Source organism: Aricia agestis, chromosome 11 (assembly GCF_905147365.1).
Source record: "Aricia agestis chromosome 11, ilAriAges1.1, whole genome shotgun sequence".
NCBI classification, from domain to species: Eukaryota; Metazoa; Arthropoda; class Insecta; order Lepidoptera; family Lycaenidae; genus Aricia; species Aricia agestis.
In genome coordinates this window covers 2,190,982-2,214,574 of record NC_056416.1, presented here as the reverse complement: position 1 = coordinate 2,214,574, position 23,593 = coordinate 2,190,982, and the positions used below count along the sequence as shown (strand labels likewise).

Sequence of the window (23,593 nt, the reverse complement as noted above, 5' to 3'; positions counted from 1 at the left end):
ATTTTAGATAAATGTATACTTTTTTAAACACTTTTACTTGGTGACAGATTTTCAAGAGGTTTTGTATGGGACTATGTATCTCGTATACAAGGGCGTCGCCAAGGGGGGGCAGGGAGGGGCAGCTGCCCCCCCTAGAGATTCTAAAAAGTTGCCAAATATAATGCAAACAACGACCACTATAATATTAAAATCTGGTAATAGATGTAAGGCTCGTAGTAGAAGTGAAAAGCTTTATGTGCTGTCGAATTTACCAACAATTCATACATTCTTTTCTCATTCATAGAGAATGAGAAAAGTATGAATTGTAGTAGGTAAAGTCAACTTGCCCCTCCCTGGGCCATCAGCTGGCGACGCCCTTGCTCGTATATTAGTGATCGAAGATTTAAAGTTTTTTTACTGACAAACGGTTGCGAAGTCTTTACCTACTACATTCATTTGGCTGAAAACGCGTTCAATTTCGGCGTTAGAATGTGGTAGTGGTAATAATGCGTAATACTTACACTCTTTTCAGAGTAATTATTACCCTGTTATGGTAAATTTTTTATTAAATAATTATATGCTAAAAATGATGCTATATGCTAAACAACAAATAAATATGCTAAATAACGTAAAAATATGCCAAATTTAGCATACAATATCCTAAATTGGCAACACTGGCCGATTGCCGGGCGGCTGGCAGTAAGACAATTTCGTTCAGAAAAAGCATGTGTATTCCGTAAGCTCCTCCACCAACCAACAGTGGCATTGATGATTGAGTAGATACAGATTACAGCATTGGATATTCAGTATTCTATATCCAATGACATTTTGTCCTATATTATTATATTCAAAATCACATATTTTGTCTATTATTCTATGAAAATTTTACTAATAAGTATACTGGCAGGGTATACGGAAAACAGCCGAATTGATTTTTTTGAAAGTCGACAGTTGACGGTTGACACTTGACAGTTGACAGTGACATATTTGGGGCTTTAGGATTTCTATTTTAGTTTTTGTTGCGAATGTGTCCTAATTATTTATCAGCTGTTAAAAATAAAATTTACCGTTACATTACCAAAAAATACAATAGCGGTATGAGAGGAGCGGATACGTTGATACCGTCCAGGTTTTTGTCTCTAATCGGACACTTTTGTGTTATGGTGTCGTTGTTATGGGACAGCAAGAAGAATGTTCTTCACTGTCTGCCGAGCCAATATCACGACAGTCACTACCAGATATATCTCAGCCGGTAAGTGGCATTATGAAAACCTAATTTCCCTTGTGGAGTCCCTAGCTTTCCTATTCCTTATGCCTTTGTTGAAGTTTGTGTATTTACGTTGCTAAACTTGCTAAGGGGCCTCCGAAGCCCACGCCAAGCCCTTGCTAGAAGTCAACAGTAGAACTTTCTAATGTAGACCGAAGCAATTTTATTGTGGTTTCCTAAAATCCTTGACTAGGCAAAGAGTATAAACAGAAAACAACGTCATAGTAGGTACGTTGTTTTCGTGGCTGTCGCAATAAAAACCATAGGAAGTTAATAAACACCTGCATAATATCGTAATTTCGTCAATCTTATCTTATATATTTAAATGAGCAATTCTTGTATATATATAATTGGAATCTCGGAATCGGCTCCAACGATTTTCATGAAATTTAGTATATAAGGGGTTTTGGAGGCGATAAATCGATCTAGGTAGATCGATTTATCGATCGATCGATCGATCGATAATAATTTTTAGAAAATGTGATTTTATTCGTGTTTTATTGAATACCGAGCAAAGCTCGGTCAAATAGCTAGTAAAATATGATATGACCTACATACAAACATACAAACAAAACCATGCTCATTTTAATAGAACTGATAACAAAACAGGTTCTTATGATAGCACCTTTTTATTTTAGATCTATGAACAATATTTACGTTTATTTGAGAAGAAACCTTGTTTGCCCTTACAGGCTTTATGGAATATGCAAGTCAACCTAATAAACTTATCCTTGCATTGTTGCAAAATATAAACAGTTGTAGTTTACAGTAATCCTTAGTTTACATTGGGGTAAGATTAAGATATTAAGTAGCAAATAGATTATGATCTTTAGTCTTACTGAGAATAAAATAATGTTGTACACACTCCTAGGCCATAACATAGAAATCCATAGTTACATAGCATCTCCATCGTGGGTATTGCAGACACAATAGATTTTAAACTGTTATGTGGCAGACGGCTGCCGCATAACAATTATGATGGGTTCATATTTTTTTTACTTTCAGGTTGATAGGTTTTTTAAGAAAAATTATTTTTAAATAACTTAAATTAGGTTAGTGTTTTATTTGATAGAAGTATACTTTGTATTATGTTATCTGTGGAAAGTGGAATCAATAGTGTTTTGCATATTAATGTAGGAATCCATGCATAATATTATCAAGGCAGCACAAAATAAAACTGGGTAAAAAAATTCTTTAAATAAGCTCAAAAATTCTACTTTTTATGTAATGTTGTAAGCCTTTTTACCATTTTTAACCCAAAGTGAATAGGAGTGTAAAATATGTTTTATTAGCATTTTTTTGGTAGAACTTAGTTCTTTAATTTAAGAAAAATATTAATTTTAAACAAAAAAAAAACATCCTTATTCGGTGTGTTTAGGAGATGATAGTAATAATGGAAAAGGTATTAAACAATAACTTGTATGACATTTATAGTATTTGCAGTACTATGTGTATTTGCTATATCAAAATAGTATATTTAATCCCTCAATCGTGGAATAACCAGACACAATAGCTTATCTTTTAAGACAATGGAGGACATCTCTTGCACAAATGAATTAAGTTCAAGTCTAAATGTTGAAAATCCTACCAATAACTTGATAGACTCAATTAAACTGAGGAAAAATAAATGTAATTTGATTAATCTGGTGCATCAGAATTTACAAGGTATGGTAGGTAAAGAACTTGAAATTGAGTTATTTTTAAAGGAATTTAACATTGATATTATGTGTATATCTGAACATTGGTTCAGATCACATGAACTCATTTTCAATTTCAATGATCACCAGATAGCAAGTTCGTTCAGTAGAGAAAATGCCATTAGAGGAGGCTCTCTAATTTTAATCAGAAACAATTTGAAGTTTAAGGAACGTAAGGATATCGTGAGTCTCTCTACTGAACGAATAATAGAGGTGGCCTGCATAGAGCTGAGCCATCTAATCATTGTGGGCGTATACAGGCCTCCATCAGGGTTATACGATTCTTTTGAAGTAACAATGGAACAAACTTTGTCAAAAATATGTGCATCTAATAAAAAGGTTATTATATGTGGTGATTTTAACATTAATTTATTAGATTTAACCTCCACTACTGTTAGATTCACATCTTTATTTCAATCGTATAACCTTTACAGTTTGTTTCAGGAACCTACAAGGGTCTGTGAGACTACAGCCACTTGTATTGACAACATATTTACTAATCTTATTCCTGATAAAAAAGAAATAATTAATAAGCTAAGTTCTGATCACTGTGGACAAATAGCTTCTTTTAATTTGAAATGTGACAGTGACGCGAAGAAAAATCTTGTGTTTATTCCTGTGACCACAAAACGTATTGAGCAATTTAGAAGTAAATTAAATTCAAATATCCATTTATTGGATAGGTCACACAGCTCTGATGAAGCTTTTAATAAATTATTTAAGGTGATAAGAACTCAATTTAATTCAATATTTACTTCTAAAACAGTTAGAAACAGTAATAAAAAAACTAAATTTATTGAATGGGCAACAAAGGGGATTAAAATTAGTAGAAAAAGATTATATGAACTATATGATGAAAGGTGTATTAACAATAGTGAAGTATTTAAAGCATATGTTAAAAACTACTCAAAAACCTTTAGAAAAGTTTGCAAAGCTGCTAAAGCCCTGTACATAAAAAACAAAATTAAACGCTCTAAAAATAAAATAAAAACAACATGGCAGGTTATAGCTGGTGAGACTGGAAATGTATCCTGTCGCAGCTCTGATTTTGAACTATACTTTGAAAATAAAAAGATTACTAATGATCAAGAAGTTGCGACGGTCTTTGAAAAGTTTTTTGCTGACATTCCGGTCTCAACGACTAAAAATTTAAATTCTTCACCTGAAGCTGCCGAAAAGCTACTCAGAGACAATGTAAAGGAGTGTGATGTCAATTTTAAGTTTAGAGAAATTAACCCCAGAGATATTATTGATACCTTTAAATTGTTGAATATTAAAAATACTGCAGATCTCTGGGGCATGTCTACAAAAATTATTAAATCAATAATTGATATCGTAGCTCCTCATCTAGCAATGATTTTTAATAACTGCATAAAAAATGGTGTTTTTCCTGACTTGATGAAGCATAGCAAGATTGTTCCTTTATTTAAAGCCGGGACTAAATCGGATCCCACTAATTTCAGGCCTATATCGATTCTACCGACCTTTAGTAAAATATTTGAAAAAATTATTTTAAAACAATTACTAGTGCATTTTAATTCAAATAATTTGCTGCACGATAACCAATACGGATTTACTAAGGGTCGATCCACAACGGATGCTGGTATAGGACTTCTTTGTAGTATTTTTGAAGCTTGGGAGGAGTCGCAGGATGCCTTAGGTGTGTTTTGCGATCTCTCCAAAGCCTTCGATTGTGTTGAGCATGCTACATTGATCAGGAAACTGCGCCACTACGGCATAAAGGACTCTGCTCTCAGCCTTTTGACTTCTTACCTTAAAAATAGGACTCAAAGGGTTGAGGTAAATAGTAAAAGGTCCAATGGAACCAAAATAGAATTAGGTGTCCCACAGGGATCTATCTTAGGCCCATTTCTTTTTCTCATCTATATAAATGACTTACCTTATCTAGTAAAGGATAATAATAATGAGATAGTGCTTTTTGCTGATGACACTTCACTTATTTTTAAAGTGAAGCGACAACAGTCGAACTACGACGAGGTAAACAGTGCTCTCTCAAAAATAGTACATTGGTTTAATGTTAATAACTTACTTTTAAATTCTAGTAAAACTAAATGTATAAAGTTTACTTTGCCCAATGTTAGGCAAGTCCAAACCAATGTGCTATTAAATGATGAGAAGATGAATTTGGTAGATAACACTGTATTCCTAGGTATTACACTTGATAGTAAATTACAGTGGGGTCCTCACATTGCTAATCTAGCAGGTAGGCTCAGTTCTGCAGCATATGCAGTCAGAAAAATTAGAGAAATTTCTGACGAAGACACGGCACGATTAGTATATTTTAGTTATTTTCATAGTAGGATGTCATATGGAATCCTTTTATGGGGAAACGCTGCCGACATTAATACAATATTTGTGCTGCAGAAGCGAGCCATACGTTCTATTTATAAAATGTCTGCTTTAGAATCTCTGAGAGATAAATTTAAAGAAATTGGTATTCTAACTGTTGCTTCTCAATACATTTTGGATAATGTAATATATGTTAGAAAAAATATAAATAAATTTAAAGTTAAAAGTGACATCCACTGTAGAAATACTAGAAATAAGCACAAGCTGGACATGCCAGTGATCAGACTTAGTAAAGTCAGTAAATCTTTTAAAGGTCAATGTATACGCCTTTACAATAAAATCCCAGAAAACGTTCAAAATCTTTCCATTAATAAATTTAAAAAAGTAGTCAAAGAGCGTTTGTGTGCCAAAGCTTATTATAAGGTCAATGATTTCATAGAAGATGGCACATCTTGGGAGTAGGATGGCTTCTTGCTTGGCTACTTCTACATTATTATATTATGACTTACAATTATGTATGTTGACATTGTATATAATATTAAGTTACAAAATTGTAAACTTTATTTTAAAAGAATAATTTTTCTCTCACTTTTTTGGTAAAAAGTGGAACCCGTGCGAGTTTCTTACGCCGGTTCTTCTCGCCGGGGTAGTTCCCGAACCGGTGGTAGGCATCAGGTAGACATTCTGAAAAAATTTGATTCAAATTTACTCAGAAATAAAACATTTTTTATTTATTTATTTATTTTTATTTTGTTATCGCAGTTGCATGTGACCGCTTGGGAGTTGAAGCATTATTATACTTACCTTATTTACTTTTGTGACATGTATTGCATATAAATAGTACTTACTTCTTAGATCCTAGTGCATTCGTTTTTCTCGAGAAAAATAGGAAATTCTTATAAGCGTAGCAATTAGGTTTAATTCATTATATATTATCAATCACTAATAGCCAAAGGATAAAAGGATAGAAGGCCAACGCAATATATAAGGTCTGTATTTTATTCGATAGGAATGGATCCATATTATATGCTCACTACTCAAAAACGCATAATATCTATGCTAGGGGCTGACAATGTGTTATGAGCGTAAGGTTTTTCGTTCTCGTGTTTCCAAAGTCTATATTTTTACGCAGCGAAGTGATCTAACTATGATGATGCTATTACTTTCGATCATGTCAGCTTTCAAACAAAAAACAAAGTAGTTCAAGTTATCCATTGGTTCTTGTGTTGGAAGTTACGTAGCTACAGACGGACATGTAACACATATCCTTAAAGTTACAACAGTCCCTGTGTGGCCTGTGCCCTCATGGCAACTTTTAAATGGGTAGTACTCATAGGCCGGTATAAATAGTCAGTACTCAAGATGCATCTCGGTCTCAAGAAGCGGTTCGGCTCTGTGATTGGTCCAAATTTTGACAGCCAACCAATCACGGAGCCTGAACCGTGTCTTGAGACTGAGACGAATCTTGAGTACTGACTATTTATACCGGCCCTAATCCTTGAGTGACGCGTAATATTGTTTTTGTTCGCGACCAAAGTTCATGGTTAACTGGTTGTTAACCATGAACTTTGTTAACTGAACGCATTAGTTGAAATGTTTACTACATTTCAACTAATGCGTTCAGTTGTACATTATATTCATCATATTATTATGTACTTCGTGCCCTTGAGTACACACATCTCTAAGAATTCGTAAACTGAACAAATATAACAATTTCAATTCATAACTTTTATAATAAAACGTAGTCAGTGAGACTTTTCTAATCGTTTATCAAAGCATGCCTTCTCTTTCATACAACATACGTTGAAAGAAGTCCCGGGGAAATAGGATGGTTTTTTGACCGACTTCCAAAAAGGAGGGGGTAATACGTTCGGCTGTATGTATCTTTTTTTTTAAATTATATTGTGGAAAATGCGAACGGATTTCCGGAGTACAATAATAATTATTACTTAATAATGTAAACTCTGCGATTTCAGAGGTATTGGTTTTGAGGAGCAGACTACCGCAATATCTGCAATCTGCATCCTCAAAATACTCGAATCTCGGCATCATCAGCTGTCTGTCTGCAGACACGTTGAGTCTCGGACCTCGGTGAAGGACATAGGATTGGAAGCGCAATTATCGAATTCCGGCGCAACGTATTTCTGGAGTTACATACCTACCTACTAATATTTTATCAACATGTTGTTTCGGCAACGAATTTAGATTTTCGGCGCGACGAATTTTATGAATGCTGGCAACATCTAGTGCAGCGATGGCGAACCAGTGGCTCGCGTGCCACCGCCCACCAGTGGCCACGAATCACGATACATAGGAGCACGCTACTGGTCACAACTCACAAATCACAATAATTATTCACAAAACAGCTAGTATTGAAATTATTTTATCAACAATGAAGGTTATAGATCCACCTCTGCATAGTGAGCACCAAATTAGGCAAATTTGGAAATACTCACCAAGTTACAAAAATAATTGAATGACACGTTTACGACTTCTTCATAGATATTTTTAGAAAAAGGGCAGGGTGATACGAAAAGGTTCGCCATCCCTGATTTAATGTTATTTAGGCCACACAATATTTTTATATGCCACCGAGGAAACCCGCGTTACGCGTTTGTATGTTTTCCCCGCGTGTATATCGTAGGTTCTTGTTGCTTTTCGTCATTCGTATTGGTGTTGTGTGAGAGTCAGTTTCCACTTGCGATAATGGTGTCGAAAAATAACGAGAAGGTTAGTTAGTTTGTGATATTTACAAACATTTTTTATGTGTACTTGATTATTTTATTTTTATTGATCATTTTATTTATAAAACTCCATCGCGATGGAGTTTTGTACGCAGCGTTTGTGGTTCTTTAAAATCTTATAATATTAAAAGTAAATAACGCTACCTTTAAAATAAAAAAATATAAAAAGTATATTGTTTAAAAAATTATACCAATCACCATTAATAGGATGAGATTTTTTAAATGCTGAAGGATTTTAATACTACATTCATACAATTTTCTTACCAGTGGCGGGTTTACAAATTTTCCGCCTGTAGGCTATTCAATTTTTACCGCCCCTATAACTGACCTTTGAAATTCAATACGTTAGTTTTATAGTTCACAATCATATCCCACCAAAAACATTTTTTGAAAATGTTTGCTGAGACGAATACTTACACAAGGTTTTACACTGTGCGGTAGCTAAACGGCGAAGCCATACATATTTACTGGTATGTAGAATTTATTTAAGTTAGGGTCAGTAGAGTTAGGCCGTATAGTAGATTCAGAAGCTTGACTCTACATGAGATCTCATATCTTTTTCACAGGGTAAACCGTAAACCTTATATTGTGATCGTCTCGGCAATATTTTACAAGAAATGTTTTAGGTGGCATTCTTTATTTCTGTAAGATAAAAAAATGGGGCTAAATCCGCCCCTCTAAATCTGACGCCCTAGGCTCCAGCCTTCTTAGCCTATTGGTAAATCCGCCACTGTTTCTTACAACAATTTCCGTGATGTCTATTCACTCATAATATTTTAAGTGTCCAGATACAAAAACTTCCAAACAGTAGAAGAGTTTTAAATATCAATCTCCATAAATTCAGAGAAGATGTTCTTGTGAGGCGCTTAAACCGACCAATCAGTGATTTTTTTCGATAATAACTAACGATTCGTTTCGCAATCGTACTAGGGCGACTCGCATTTTCGCGAAAACACTAAATTTTGTCAGTAAGATTGAAAAATGTAATCAACATTATGTAATTATCCGTGTTTTCTCGAAAACCCTAGAATTTTCGCGAAAATTCGATTTATCAAATCATCCTACGACATACATATCAATATGAAAATTTTCGTGTAATCAAGGTCCAGCTTGTAATAAAGGCCTGATCCCATGTATCTATTGTACAGCTTGTATAAAGGCCTGACAGACTTCTAATTTTCAGAATAATCACCGGGCTAGCGATGGCCATCGCCCTCATACTAATTGAGCTAACCACCTTCATATTCGGACTAACAATGTTCTCGCGCTCCGTGTCATTAACCTGTATCCTTTTTTGTATTAATTTAATTAATTTAAAAATAAAATAAAATTTTATGGCTGATACTTCCTTTTTTTCTTTGTTTTTGATCTCTAATCACGCTTTATTTCTCTTTTATTATTTCTCTATCACGCTTCTTTCTCTTTCTTCTTACCCTCAGGTTCTTAACCCTTAATTAGGCGCATCAAAAAAATCACACAAGTAGTCGCATGGGGTCTCCACTGACCCCAAATAAAAAAAAATAAGTTGAAGAAGTGAATAAAACGAAGTATTAATTATACAAATTGTTAGAATGCTTTATTGTTAGTATTAATATTAATAAGCAAAAACCTTCGTTTGCCTCTATACAACTAGAAAAATCAATCAACTACTGCTCTGTCTCGAAATCTCATAAATATCACTATAGTTGAGATTGAGATTATTTAAATCTATTATTCGGGGCTACTTAAAATTTTAATTTGGATTAGGTATGAAATCTCTTTCCACGATGCACCATAACGAATATCCATGATTGCGAAAATGCCTGTATCATGTTCAATCGTCGTCAAAATGCCAACGTGGAGAGGCTGCATTATGCATAAGAATAGTGCCAACGGTTTCAATAACAGACACGTGACTAAAGCTACCTTCTATTGAAGCAGTTAATCCTAGTTCAGAACAAATAGTGCTATCTGACTTCAACAAATACTATTTGCACGTGCGCTTGGTGTAACTGCACTTCTAAGTGTCTATTGTATTAGGTTGTAATTATTTATAAATAACAATAGTCATTAAGTACTAGACATTGCCTGCAACTTCGTTGCAAAGCTTTTCTGGTTAAAAACAACGCTATGTCCTTCCCCCGTGTTAAAAGTATCTCTTTAGTCTTTACCTAGGGCTGCTATCCGTCTGGGTTTCCCCGAATTTGTCCTAGTCCGTGGTGCGTCCGGCCGGGTTTTTGAAAAGTGTCCGGGTGTAATCCGAACACTTCTGTTGAGAGAAATAATTTAACTTTTAAGTCATGCAGCAATAAACGAAAGATACAATCTCGCTGAGCATACACACGGTTTCTTGCACGGACGGTTAGTCAGAAAAGCAAAAATTGGCAAGACATTATCCGTCCGGGGAAATAACCACATTTCGGTCAAATGTCCGGGAATTTTGTCGTGCCTGACCGGCGAAGGTAATTTGGGTGATGGCAGCCCTATCTTTACCCATTTAAATCGGTTTACCAAAACCAAATTCAAAGCCAAGTTAAGAGCTTGCTCGTTTTGCTCTTTTCTTGTCTTGTTATTACATAAAATGTTGTTTTCATATCTGCAAGCTGACTCCTCGATTATGTGATCATCGGATGGTCATGTCAAAAGTCGATATTGTTTCGCCATTTCTGTCGCTTATTAATTGTTTAACTGAGTTACGAGAGTAGACAGAGTGCTCGTGTTGTGCACACACATGGGGTCTATAAAATTTACTACCAGCCCTCTAAAGTTTTAATGACAGAATTTAAAAGCCTAGTCTTGTTTCTCAGTTAAGCAAAGTGCTGATTTTAAGGAACGAAGGTCTCTCTATAATGTGAGGGCGTTTACTAATGTGTAGAGACTTGGACTTGGAAGTTTCAAATGAATGTATTTTGTCGGGTAAAAAGTGGTCTTAAACAATTTCGTATTTTAATTTACTTATATATTTCTGCTTATTTCTAATTAAACTTTAATGAATGACAAGCAAACTCAACCACACAGATTTTTATAAGTATGTCTCATTTAAATCGTCCATTATTTGATTTAAATATGAAATTCGGTATGAAGATCTATGTTAATCTTATAAATGCGAAAGTGTGTCGTCTGTTTGTCTGTCTGTCTGTCTGTTAACTCTTCACACCGCTGAACCGATTTTGCTGAAATTTGGTATGGAGATACTCTGAGTCCCGGGAAAGGACATATGATACTTTTTATCTCGGAAAAATGTACGGTTCTAACTAATTTTGGCGCAACGGAGTTGCGCGCGTCATCTAGTACTTAATAAATATGATTCCGGCAGTGTAATTAATTACCAAATTTGAAACGTTTATGTGAAATAGTTTCTGAATTATGAGGGGGTCAAAAGTAGCTGCAAATGGTTCGTGTAATATTACATTACAACCCGGTGCTGCTCGCCAGTTATGTTATGCTGGAACTTGACTTGACACGCTACCGCGTCTAGATTATGTATTTTGCAAATGCAATAATATGCGTTTGACAGCTGCTCTGCTACCACAATATTATATAATCAGTAATCACTATATGCGGCAAAGGTTGTAGCGTAATTTTTTTTTGCCCAAAATGTTGCCTTGCGAAAAACGAACTTAGTGCGAATTTGCTTCCAACACTAACTGTGATTCCTTAACCCACCACCAGCTATATTCTGTCACGGCTCCGCGTCCATTCTCTTCACGTACTTCATCCTGGACGGCTGGAGCTGCGCGTGGTTCTGGCCGCTGTTCATCTTCTGTTCTGTGCTCCCGTTCTGTGTTGATTTCGTTGTTGCCTTTGTCAATTTGATCTTCGTCAAGTATCGTTAAGCTATAGGCTATAGCATTAGTTTGCAGAATATATGTCTTATCATTAAACTTTAGTATGCTACTCAGATTTGCTGCAACTTATAAAATACAGTTAAACAATGCTTAGTCAAATAATAATGACAGATTAGTATATAAGGACAGATGAACTGCTACGATTAAGTTAACTGTAAACTTGATTTCAGTGCTACAAACAGTTTAAATACATTTACGACGCACGCACCTAATGTCGCTTACGTGATAATAGAGTGTGTATGCTTGTAGTACAATCAAAATATAGACACTAATGTTCAATAAAGTATTTTCTAGTCCGTCCATGTCAGTATTTAGGCGTATTTCCGTCCATTAGTAAATAAGCTAGGATTTAAATAAGATATATTTTGTAACTCTTATAAGTCTAACGTTTAAACTGAAATTGGAAGTCTATTTAACTTACTGCAGCTAGTTACAATAAATTCTATGTGAGATAACACATTTTTTTGTTACTACCCTATTAATCTATTTCCTATAGTATTTTCGTTTTGTGTCATGATGATATGATATTTTTCAATTAGCTTCAAGATTTTAATTATATGGACGTTACAGATCTATTACATCTATTAGTTTTGCAGCAGTAACGCAATTTTCACGCTAAAGATATAAATAAACAATGTAACTATCGACAGTATCGACAGTTCAATACTAAATAAAGTTATAGGTAAGTGGGATTCAAGATAAAGATTAAAGATAGAGTATTCACAAGTTTTCATATACTTAACTATGTACAGCAAAACGTTGCTAATTCGTTTAGTTTGAAATAAAATTAATATTTATGGTGGGCTCCCATACAACAAACGTGTTTTTTTTTGGCCCTTTTTACTCTATATCAATAATAGGAACAGGTACTTGAATTTTTCACACAATCCTTAGTTTTATGTGTGCTTTAATATTTAATAACAATTTTAATATAAAATTAAAAGGGGTTCCCATACAAAAAACACAAATTTTGCCCTATTTTTTCTCTATATATAATGGTACGGAATGCTACGTGCGCGAGTCCAACTCGCACTTGGCCGAATTTTTATAATGTGTCGCTTTAAAAACTAAAATACCTATTATAAGATCAAGTTACCTTAGTCCTTACCTCTTTCTACCTTACTACCTACCTTACCTATCAGACTTATCTATCAGATAAGTTGTGTGCCTATCCGGCACTTATCAGGAAGTGGTGAAACAGCCCTTTAGACTTTCAGATTAAGATAAAAGTGCAATTCTCCTTCATTCGATTGGATGACACATAAAAGACTTTTCCTCCCCTGATTTCCCGCCGTTATTTTTGTTTTTCACAGATAACCACAAACGAGCACGAGCACCTGACGGTCGGGAGCCCGCCGTCGGGATGGTCGTTCTACCTGGTGCTGGCCGCCATCGTCACCACGCTCGGCTCGTCGCTCCCCGTGGGGTACAATATAGGCGTCATCAACACTCCCGCTGCAGTGAGTTGAGTTCATAGATTACTCTTGACAGTCTTGGGTTTTGTAGAAAATTGGAACAAAAACCTGATGGAAAGCAACTTCCGTCGCCCATCGACACTCGCAGCATCAGAAGAGCTGCAGGTGCGTTGTCGGTCTTTTAAGGGGGAATAGGGTAATAGGGGAGGGTAGGGATGGGAAGGGAAGGGAATAGGGGAGGGTAGAGAAGGGAATAGGGTAGGGGATTGGGACTTCGGTAAACTTACTCACTCGGCGAAACACAGCGCAAGTGCTGTTTCACGCCGGTTTTCTGTGAGAACGTGGTATTTCTCCGGTCGAGCCGGCCCATTCGTGCCGAAGCATGGCTCTCCCACGTCTCTGTTGTGATCTGTCGGCTGAGTTTGACGTAACGCGACCAAACTACATAGGTCCCCCATCTGCCTAGGAATCAACTTCTCTGATAGTATAAAGGCCGGCATTCACGAGCGATTCATCGATCTATTTGGTATGGCTGTCGATCCAGAATTCATCCATGAATCTGAAAGCACTGCCGGTCTAAATGGATCAGCTCGACGCGATGGAATCGAGAAGCGAGAGCCATATGGATCGCTAGTAAATAGGCGCGTGCTTCTGGCGAGGCTCGTCCACACTAACCGAGCTGCCTCGCGCGGCGAATGCCCGTGTGAACCCGTCTAATGCCTACCTTAAAACACGATGATAACGCCCGATTAATGGATAGAACTATCTTCAAAAGCATCTTCGCCCTTCGGTATAGGGTGCGATAAACACATGAGAGAAAGAGTTGCACATTTCGGATGTACCCGTGATGGACGCGTATCATCATTTCATCATATCACATATTCCCCCTTTTCTTCTTTCTTTCTGGGGATTAGAAGTCGCAGAAGTCCATAATAATCTGATGATTTTTCTAACTGCCTATAAACAATCTAATGCAAAGCAAGCAAATCCGAAGCAACCACCTTGTGAATCATACGCGGAAAAGTTATATTTGGCTAATGCCAATATGCAAATAGTCCGTCGTAAAGTCTTCTAAAACTTTTAATTATGCGTTTAATACATAAAATCGTGTTCTGATTAAAAGGTTGGGTTTGTTTGTCTTCAGGTTGATGGCCTTGTCCAAGAACGACCACAATAATTTAAATCTTAATATATATATTTCTTGTGTGCGTGTGTATGTGACTGAACTCCTCCTAAACGACTGGAATAATTTTGATGAAATTTTTTGTGTGTGTTCGTGGAGATTCGAGAATGGTTTAGATTTACAGTTTGGTCTACTGGAAAATGTTTTTTCAATTAATTTCTTATTTATAAGGAGTTGTTGATTTTGGAATGTTTTACATTAGATCCGGCGGACGGCGCTATCATCGCATTCAATATTATTCTATTTCAATTTTAGTTTGTCCTGACAGATGGTGCTACGATTAATTTGAAAAAATTTTTGTTATTCAATTCATGTGCTGATTAAAATATTAAATAAATAACACATAGGCTACAATTTTAACCGACTTTCAAAATGGGGGAGGTGTTATGTTCGTTTTCTTATATTCAACGATTACTCCGCCGTTTGTTAACCGATTTTCAAAATTTTTCTTTTGGTATATAGGGTATCATCCCAATTTGGTATTATATTCAGAAAAGTGGTGATCTGATGAAGGATCCATAAGTAATCGAGGGAACTCCTCAAAACTTATAGGGAAACATATGGTGACTTCGGTTTCGTGAGAAGTATTCTAAGCATATGCTACCAACAAGTAAGATTTTGCATCGAGATATACCTGGTATACGAGATATACCTGGTTCGGAAGGTGCTGAGAGAATTCCTGATTCTTTATAGACACAAGTTTGGGAGTTTCGGCGTTGTTTTAAGAACAGAAAGCATATGCTACTATGCAAATTACATTCTTCATCATCATCATCATCACTACCATATTATACCATTTCATAGTCTTTTAGATCGAGACTCGAGTTTGTCAAGCGATAATTAAAAAAAATCTATATCTACCTAATATTATAAACCTGAAGAGTATGTTTGCTTGAACGCGTCAATCTCAGAAACTACAGGTCCGATTTAAAAACTTATCTCAGTGTTAGATAGATCATTTATCGAGTAAGACTCATCATTTATCGAGAAGGTTATATTATATTATTACTCTAAGACTAATACGACAGAAGAAACTCAGGAAAATGTGGGAAAAACGGGGGAAATATTTTTTATGGGAAAATGTACCTACGGATTCTGTAAAATTTCTAATTTACGCGGGCGAAGCCGCGCGGGACATCTAGTTGATTATAAAATTTCGAATAGAATTTAAGTATGATAAGACCAGTTTTGCAAACTTTACTTTCGTTTTGCTTAATTTGTTTAAAGTGTTATTCTAAAGTCAAACTTTCATCCGGAATCGTTGAGCTTAGTTACAACGGGTTTGAGACAGCAATAATGTCGCCTTGGACATACACTACCAAGCGTACTTACCTGCAAGCTTAGATAAATGATTGGTCTCGCGCGCGCGCTCGACTAGATACCGTGCTGTATAGAAAACACAGATTTCTGAATGCGGCACCTCAATATTGTAGTGTGTGTAAAACAATGCACAAATATTGTTGTGTGCGTAGATAATCGGGTTGCCAGATACGTGACTGGTGCCCAATCAATGGGGAAAAATTAGTTGCTGTGGTCTTGTAATTTATTATTATTGTATAGTAAGTGCTGATTTTACAATCAACAGATAAACTTTACCATTGGAATAAAGTCCATTCGAAAAGAATGCGATAAAATAACAACGTTGTTTAGGTCAACGAAATATAATGGGTACAATATTGATGAGAAAACAATACAAAAACAGTGGTAGGAAGTTTAACGAAAGTTAAGAATGAGTCATAAAAAAGCAAATGTTAAATTTGTTTTCTCATTTGTTACTGTATTGTATACTTACATAAAATATAAACTGTATTTAAGATTTTTATTATAATATGATACTCATAATTCATATTTATATACACATTCATGATCCAGGAACTTTGAAAACTTTTTGTTCCGTTGGCGGGATTCGAACCAGCTACCCTAGCTAGAGATTTTAATGCGCTCATCCACTATGTATATATAAAAAATAAGATATAATAAATAAATAAAAATCACAATCTCAGAAAAATTTGGGAATTTTTAGTTTATGGTAATTGGCAACACTGAACATCAAGCGGTACTCCGATCCGAATTTTCAGGTTTATATTAATTTTCTGTGTTTATGACGATTTATATAATATATACTGATGGTATGTGGTGCCAGTACCTTTCTTGTTTCTTGTAGTGTTATTATTGCATAGTCTCACTACGCAAACTGGCATTTTGCTACGGACGTAACTTAAAATTTCGAAAATTATCGACACATCTACCTCACCCGAAGCTTGCGGCGCGACTGGCGCGGTTACGCCGTATCAGGCGTATGATTTGTTGCCGCATTTTTCACGTACTCCGACGGTATCTAGTCGTAGCGCGAGCGCGAGACCAATCATTCATCTAAGCCTGCAAGCTACTATTCACTAGAAATATTTATGGACTTTTTCCTATGTTCAGTTGACCTGCTCAGAGAATCAAAAGCATTTTTAGGCCTATCTTCCCCCAGAATATCCAGAGATTCTGCAACTCGAGCTTCTTGAGCCGCTACGGGGTCCAGCTAGATGAGGCGTCCATGAACATTCTCTGGTCTTCCGTGGTGGCCATCTTCATCGTGGGAGGATGCACGGGGTCCATACTGGGCTCCGTGTTAGCTGATAAACTGGGCAGGTCAGTAATTGAGGTGATGTGTGTAGTAATATAAAGGTCAACGGTTATTTAATTGCCTGCACTAATAATTGTGGGCTCAATGCCTTCGTGCTCTAACGGCTTAAATCTTTGCTGTCGACTCAAGAAGTCATGGATTCGAATCCTAATCTTGAACAAATGCTTCTGTCCCTTGAATATGTGTCTAGAAATATGATCCATGCTTTGGATAATAATGTAAAAGTTGTTCCTGCGCCTGATCTTTTACCACCTAAGGCCGTGGCGTCTCCCCCTAAGCCGACCTTTATATTCTCTGTTTGTATGATTTCTCATGCTATGACTGTATTTATAGGAAGAAAGCTACGATCCTCACTAACTTACTGTCGATAGCCGGCGCGGCGCTGTTCTGCACCTGTCGCGCCGCCAACTCTGTGGAAATGTTGGTGCTTGGAAGACTGCTGGTGGGGTTGTCTGGAGGTAAATGATGTTTTGTTACTAAATGTCACTAAAATGTATACGTGGGAGAGCCATGCTTCGGCACGAATGGGCCGGCTCGACCGGAGAAATACCATGTTCTCACAGAAAACCGACGTGAAACAGCGCTTGCGTTGTGTTTCGCCGAGTGAGTGAGTTTACCGGAGGCGCAATCCCCTACCCTATTCCCTTTACTACCCACCCCTATTCCCTTCCCTTCCCATCCCTACCCTTCAGTATTACCCTATTCCCTCTTAAAAGGTCGGCAACGCACCTGCAGCTCTTCTGATGCTGCGAGTGTCCATGGGCGACGGAAGTTGCTTTCCATCAGGTGACCCGTTTGCTCGTTTGCCCCCTTATTTCATAAAAAAAAAGAGTATATAGTCCGCACAATCCACGAAGACACGTCCTACTATTCCTCCTAATCGTTTATAGTATATGTGTGCAAGCTTTCGCCAATGTTTGAGTGTTATCGGTACACACTAAATACCTATGAGTGCACGCGCACACTACAATAAATAGACCAATTAAGAAAAAACGTCACGGTAAAAGGAAAAGATCCTTACCCAAAAAGCGGTGGGGCGCGTCTTCGTGGATTGCACGGGCTAAAAAATATAAGTAGTTCGTAAGATAAGCCCTTTCAAATGAGAAATTATTTGAAAGGGCTTATCTCACGAACGGTTATTTATCGGAACACACCCAACAGTATTCAAATCTGTTTCCAGGTTTGACCACGAGTATAGTGCCCATGTATTTAACGGAGTTGTCGCCGGCGGGGCTCACGGGCACGATGGGCGCGGCCTGCCCGGTGGGCGTGAACGTGGGCGTCCTGGTCGGACAGGTCATGGGCCTTGACTTCTTGCTGGGTATGTATACTTCTATAAGGTTTTCTAGGTAGAGATTGAGATACTGTTAGTGATGCTAAAAAGATATAGTAAAGAAGTAGTAAAATCAAATGCCGATATATTACGTCATAATAATGATAATTCGATTTTTTCCGAAGAGTATACAATATAAGCAGAAATATAAATAGTTGATTTTTTCATACCTTCTATTGATATTTTTGCAGGTGGTGTCAACGACTGGCCCTACTTACTTTCCGCCTTCGTAGTTCTAGTTATAATATGCCTTCCTATATTATTTATTTTACCTGAAAGTCCAAAGTACCTGTACGTAGTTAAGAAAAGAGAAAATGAAGCTTTGAATGGTAAGTAAATATTTTATTAATTTAATTATTCCAATGCTCAAATGCTTTATAATATAGTATTTTTTATAAGTACAAAAATTATAATACAATTGTGTACTAAAACAGATCCCTGTGATACACCATCTTGACTGTGGAGCTCGTCCAATTTAAAATGACGCGCCCCTCTGGTATATTTATAATTTACAGTACCTTTCTCATTTATATCAAGTAATGAAGTGGTGGGGCGCGTCACTAAAGTTAGACAAGATCTAGCTTTGTGTACTGCTAATTTTGCTACAACTAGTAATTTATTTGATTAAATATTTAAGCTGCACTTTCACGATTATCTTATAAACTTAAGTTTTAGCTGTTTTAGATTATGGTTAATTTTGTCAAAAGCTTTCTCAAAATCCAAGTTGGCAATACCTAAAGCTTTATCCATTATTTCTTGGATGCCTTCATATTTTTCTTTTATCAGCCATATCCCATCCCACTATCCTAACCCGTCCATTTTTGCAGAGCTGCACCGTCTCCGTGGTGTGTCACCAAGTGCGTTGGTGGAAGACGTGGAGTCGCTCAAGGAGGAGGGTCGCGCGGGTTCGGGCGGGTGGGGCATGTGTCGCGCGCTGCGGTCGCCGCGCCTGCGCCTGCCGCTGATGCTGGTGTGCGCGCTGCAGGCGGGGCAGCAGACCAGCGGCATTAATGCGGTCAGTGATGCTGTTTTGTACGTTACATGAATTATTGAAATTAGGTTAATTAGAATATATTGTCATTGAAAATAGGAAGTAGGCCGAGAAAACATTTTTTAGTATTATTTTCTTTAACATACACAACTGTTTTTGATAATTCGTTAATTGCATCGCTCGTTTCTTCAACAAAATGTCGAATGGACTTTTGAGTGGGTTATTTAATTCAGAATAATTCTGAACCAGATTTAAACCATGATTATCGTTATTTCTAGATTACAAGTTTACATACTTAATAATAAACAATAACTTTCTTTCCAATAGTTAATTAATACAATATTACGTGTATCGTGGTTAATTAATACGATAACGATAACCTATGATCACCTTTACGTTCTCTTTCCGCATGTGTAATCTACGTTTGTTATTACGAGTAATTTTGTTTACTTACCTAATTACATAAGTTTATTATAAAGATTAAAGTTGTATATTATACGTCAATAAATCACGTCAATGTGTTCTTCGTTATTTAGAAATAAGTTTTTGATACCAATAATATTTTTCTGGCAGTAGACTGCCCTTTAATGAAGAACAAAATTGGCTAAATCTTTACTAAAAATGTAAGAGTTGCGCGTAAAATGTACATTTCACTTTTTAAAAGTGTAATTAATAGCTATAGCTATAAAAACCTTCTCAAATGTTCTTCAGGTGTTCTACTACTCTCAAACGATATTCGAGAACGCGGGCGCGACCGCACGGGTAGCTGCGTACGCGACGGTAGCGTGCGGCGCCGTCAACGTGTGTACGGCGTTGGGGCTGGCGCGCGTGCTACCCACCGCCGGCCGCCGCCCGTTGCTACTGGCCAGCACCGCCGCGGCTGCCGTGCTGCTGACCGCGCTGGCCGCGTCTATAGCTGCCATGGTGAGTGTAGAGTGATGACGTTACAAGTCGCCGCGTACGCGACGTATGTACGGCGGTGGGGCTGGCTCGCGTGCTGCCCACTGCCGGCCGCCGCTCACTCCTGCTGGCCAGCACCGCCGCGGCTACCGTGCTGCTGTCCGCACTAGCCGTATCTACAGTGTGTAACAAAAATAAGTGATAATACTTTAAGGTGTGTACGTGTTCCTTGTAGAGAGTTCACTGTGAAAGTAGCAGCTCGGAAAGACGATTTTTTTTTTCACTTTTGTATGGGCAAGGGCCCGAGCGTCATGAGTTTCCCCATACAAAAGTGAAAAAAATTTTTGGTCTTTCAGCGCTCCTACTTTCACGGTGAACTCTCTACAAGGAACACGTACACACCCTAAAGTATTATCACTTATTTTTGTTACACCCTGTATAGCTGCCATGGTGAATCTAGACTGTGTGAAACTAGAGTGATGACGTTATGACGTCGAGGGGGGAGCTTTGTTCGAGCGTGTCCACACTCGCACCTCCTCGCTGTCCGATTCTTCGAAGCTCTGGCGCGGATTATATTTGATTGCTAATATATGAGTAAGAAGGAGAGATTAAACATTTTCTGGCTTACCCTCCCTCCCTTCAAAAAATGTACTTAACGGATGTTGTTATGTGTTACAGAACTACGTGTGGTGGATGTCGTACGTGTGTATGTCGGCGGTGGTGGCGTACGTGTTCGTGTATGGGCTCGGTCTCGGACCAATACCATACTTTATTGCCTCGGGTGAGTTCCATGCCACAATATGTCTAGGTCATAAGGTTATTAAGAAACTCTTAAGACCCAATAGATTTGCAATTTACGCAAACCTCTGCAAATAAAGCGGTTCTATTGGTTCTCAAAAACACATTCCTTGCAACGCTCGCTTACCTCAGCGTCAATGGAAATGCACACAACACCCGGTATTAATATGTTTACAGAGATATTCGAGGTGGCACCGCGCGGAGCGGGCATGGCGTGGGGCTCACTGGCCAACTGGGGTGGCAACTTCCTGGTGGGCATGTGCTTCCCCTCCCTCCGCGCCGCCATAGGGCCCGCCTGCTTCCTCATCTTCGCCGGTACTACCGCCGCGCTCTTCTGTTTCGTCAAGTGAGTATATCACGTGATGTGGGCGTGGCTTGATGTTCGCTGGCAAACTGGAGCGGCAACTTCTTGGTGGGCATCTACAGGACTTTCTGGTTACTAATTTACTATTAACGTCGATTACGTTAAAACTATTGTTATTCTCAGAATCGTACACACATTCATGTTAGAGTTTTTTTTTCTGTCTTCCAATTAAATGCCTAAGATATCAGCTTCCCAAAGTTTCTGCAATTTATTTTGTTAGACGGTATAATACGTCAATCTGCTTTACCAATCTCAACAAATACCATACTATATTATTTTCAGGCTGTACTTCCCCGAGACGCGCGGCAAGAGCCCCACCCAAGTGACGGAATTGTGCGCGCGCGGCCTGGCCTCGCGACCGCTACTCGGCCTGCCTGTGGACCAGGCCTGATGACTATAGCTGGCCCTGGCCTGTCAGGCCTGGATTTTGGTCCAGGTTTGATGGACTTGATGTGTGGATATGACTGATATAATTTTCTTGAAACTTTATTCGTACTTTTCAAAGCAAGTTAGGCATTATAAAAAATTTCCTACAGTATAATTGTAATAACGTGGCACAGAATTTCACATCAATTTTTACATTTTATTTAAGAAGTTTTGTGCCTCAACTTACCCTCTAGATTCTAGAATCTAGATACCCGAAAACGATTTTGAAATGCTTTAAATCTGTGTAAAATCCAATGTAGCATTTAAACCACAAAAACTTGCTACTCTGAGAAATGTTTCTTTCGAATATATTATGTTTTCGTTTCTTTTTTGTAAGGTATCTGTATCCTTTTTTGGAAATGTCTTTAAAGTAGTACTTACATAATTACTATAGTTTTGGTACTCACTCTAGTGTCTTGTTAAATTAAGTCATAAATTACAGTGCCTAAATGCCAAGTTTTTAAGAGAGTTACTATTTTAAATGGTCAAAAGTATGAAGACTTATTACTCAGAAAAATACTTAGCATTTAACATTTTTACACCATTAAATAATAAATTAAATCATCGGCAATTTATATTATAGGCAACAGTTTACTCTACCATTAGGTAATTCGTAAGAGTTTGGTGCTTCCATGATTTTTTTAAATTCCATTCAGCTAGTTTAGATTAAAATTTAGTCTCCTTACCTAATTAGTAGTATTTTAGAAAGCTAGATACTCCTCTTTACTAGATATTAGAATGCGCACGAATATGAATTAACTTGCTATTCTTATGTCCAATTGCACCAACGTCATATTGTCATGTCTTCTCTTTCATTTATATGAAAAACGAAACAGGTAACGTTATACTTTTCGAGCATAAACTTTAACAGTCGTTGATGAAATTGGACTTTAATATCTGTTATTAATAAAAATATTTACATTTAAGTTTATCTATGTCTGTGTCTGATACGTTGGGAAAAAACGCAGATTTTAGTTTTCTTTCTTTTCTTTTCTGACTCTATTTACGTCAACAATACATTTAGTGCCGAAACATTACGAACTATCTTTGTACGGCATGGTAATAGGGTTACAGACGGCTTTTTATTTCAATAATTCCTGTTGATACCGAGATTCCCAAGGGGTGCAAGTGCACCACCTGGCACCCCCCTGCCGGCGCCCATGAACACCACGTAATTAATATAATTATTAACAATAATGGGCCAATAGCCCAAGAGCCAGTAGCAGCCAGATCTTCGTCATAGTTTTGCCGCTGGCTCTTACTCTACAAGTGATTATAGTACTTAAGTGTGTGATAATACGATTTAGATTCTAGTGTTTAAAACTATAATATTTTGCCAATAATGTAAGAGAAGTCTGAATTGAAATGTACTATTTTTCAAATACATACATTATAAAATATATAAATGGCATATCAGGACAACTAAATGTTATTGCATTGTATAAATATGCATACAAGTATGCAAAAAATATGAATACAGTTGCATAGAAAGCACTTTCTAGTTTCAAGGTCAAAAAAATATCTAAGTACTTGCTTATTGCATAGGTCAACCATCCAAACTTCATTCAAGGCTGATCATTATGAATTTTATACTATTAGGTTAAGGAAAATTAAACTATAGCCAGGTCACCGAATCGCTCTTTGTCTTTCACCAATGTGTTCCGTGACCGAGCTATGTTTGCTGGTTGGTATAAGGGTAGCTCAAAGCATAATATAAAAGTATT

At 37.2% G+C, this 23,593-nt stretch overlaps 1 protein-coding gene across 2 annotated transcripts; it reads left to right on the top strand.

Annotated features, from left to right (window-relative positions):
• The first annotated feature begins 972 nt into the window (after positions 1–972).
• Positions 973–22,834, top strand: LOC121731970 (solute carrier family 2, facilitated glucose transporter member 1-like). Of its 2 annotated transcripts, none has more exons than XM_042121682.1 (11): positions 973–1,231; positions 13,138–13,284; positions 16,902–17,062; positions 17,391–17,515; positions 18,238–18,378; positions 18,582–18,719; positions 19,218–19,405; positions 20,093–20,305; positions 20,960–21,062; positions 21,257–21,425; positions 21,726–22,834. In XM_042121682.1, the coding sequence occupies exons 1-11, from the start codon at positions 1,154–1,156 to the stop codon at positions 21,832–21,834; spliced, it is 1,572 nt and encodes a 523-aa protein (XP_041977616.1). In that variant the 5' UTR covers positions 973–1,153; the 3' UTR covers positions 21,835–22,834. The 2 variants fall into 2 exon arrangements, with proteins under 2 accessions (XP_041977616.1, XP_041977617.1); XM_042121683.1 differs by lacking the exon at positions 973–1,231 and adding an exon at positions 7,911–7,983.
• Positions 22,835–23,593: the final 759 nt, after the last annotated feature.

Coding starts and splice junctions, on each gene's coding strand:
- LOC121731970 (XM_042121682.1), top strand. CDS start 1,154: ATGGGACAGCAAGAAGAATGTTCTTCACTGTCTGCCGAGCCAATATCA. Junction 17,516..18,237: donor GCTGGTGGGGTTGTCTGGAG/GTAAATGATGTT, acceptor ATCTGTTTCCAG/GTTTGACCACGAGTATAGTG. Junction 20,306..20,959: donor CCGCGTCTATAGCTGCCATG/GTGAGTGTAGAG, acceptor TATGTGTTACAG/AACTACGTGTGGTGGATGTC.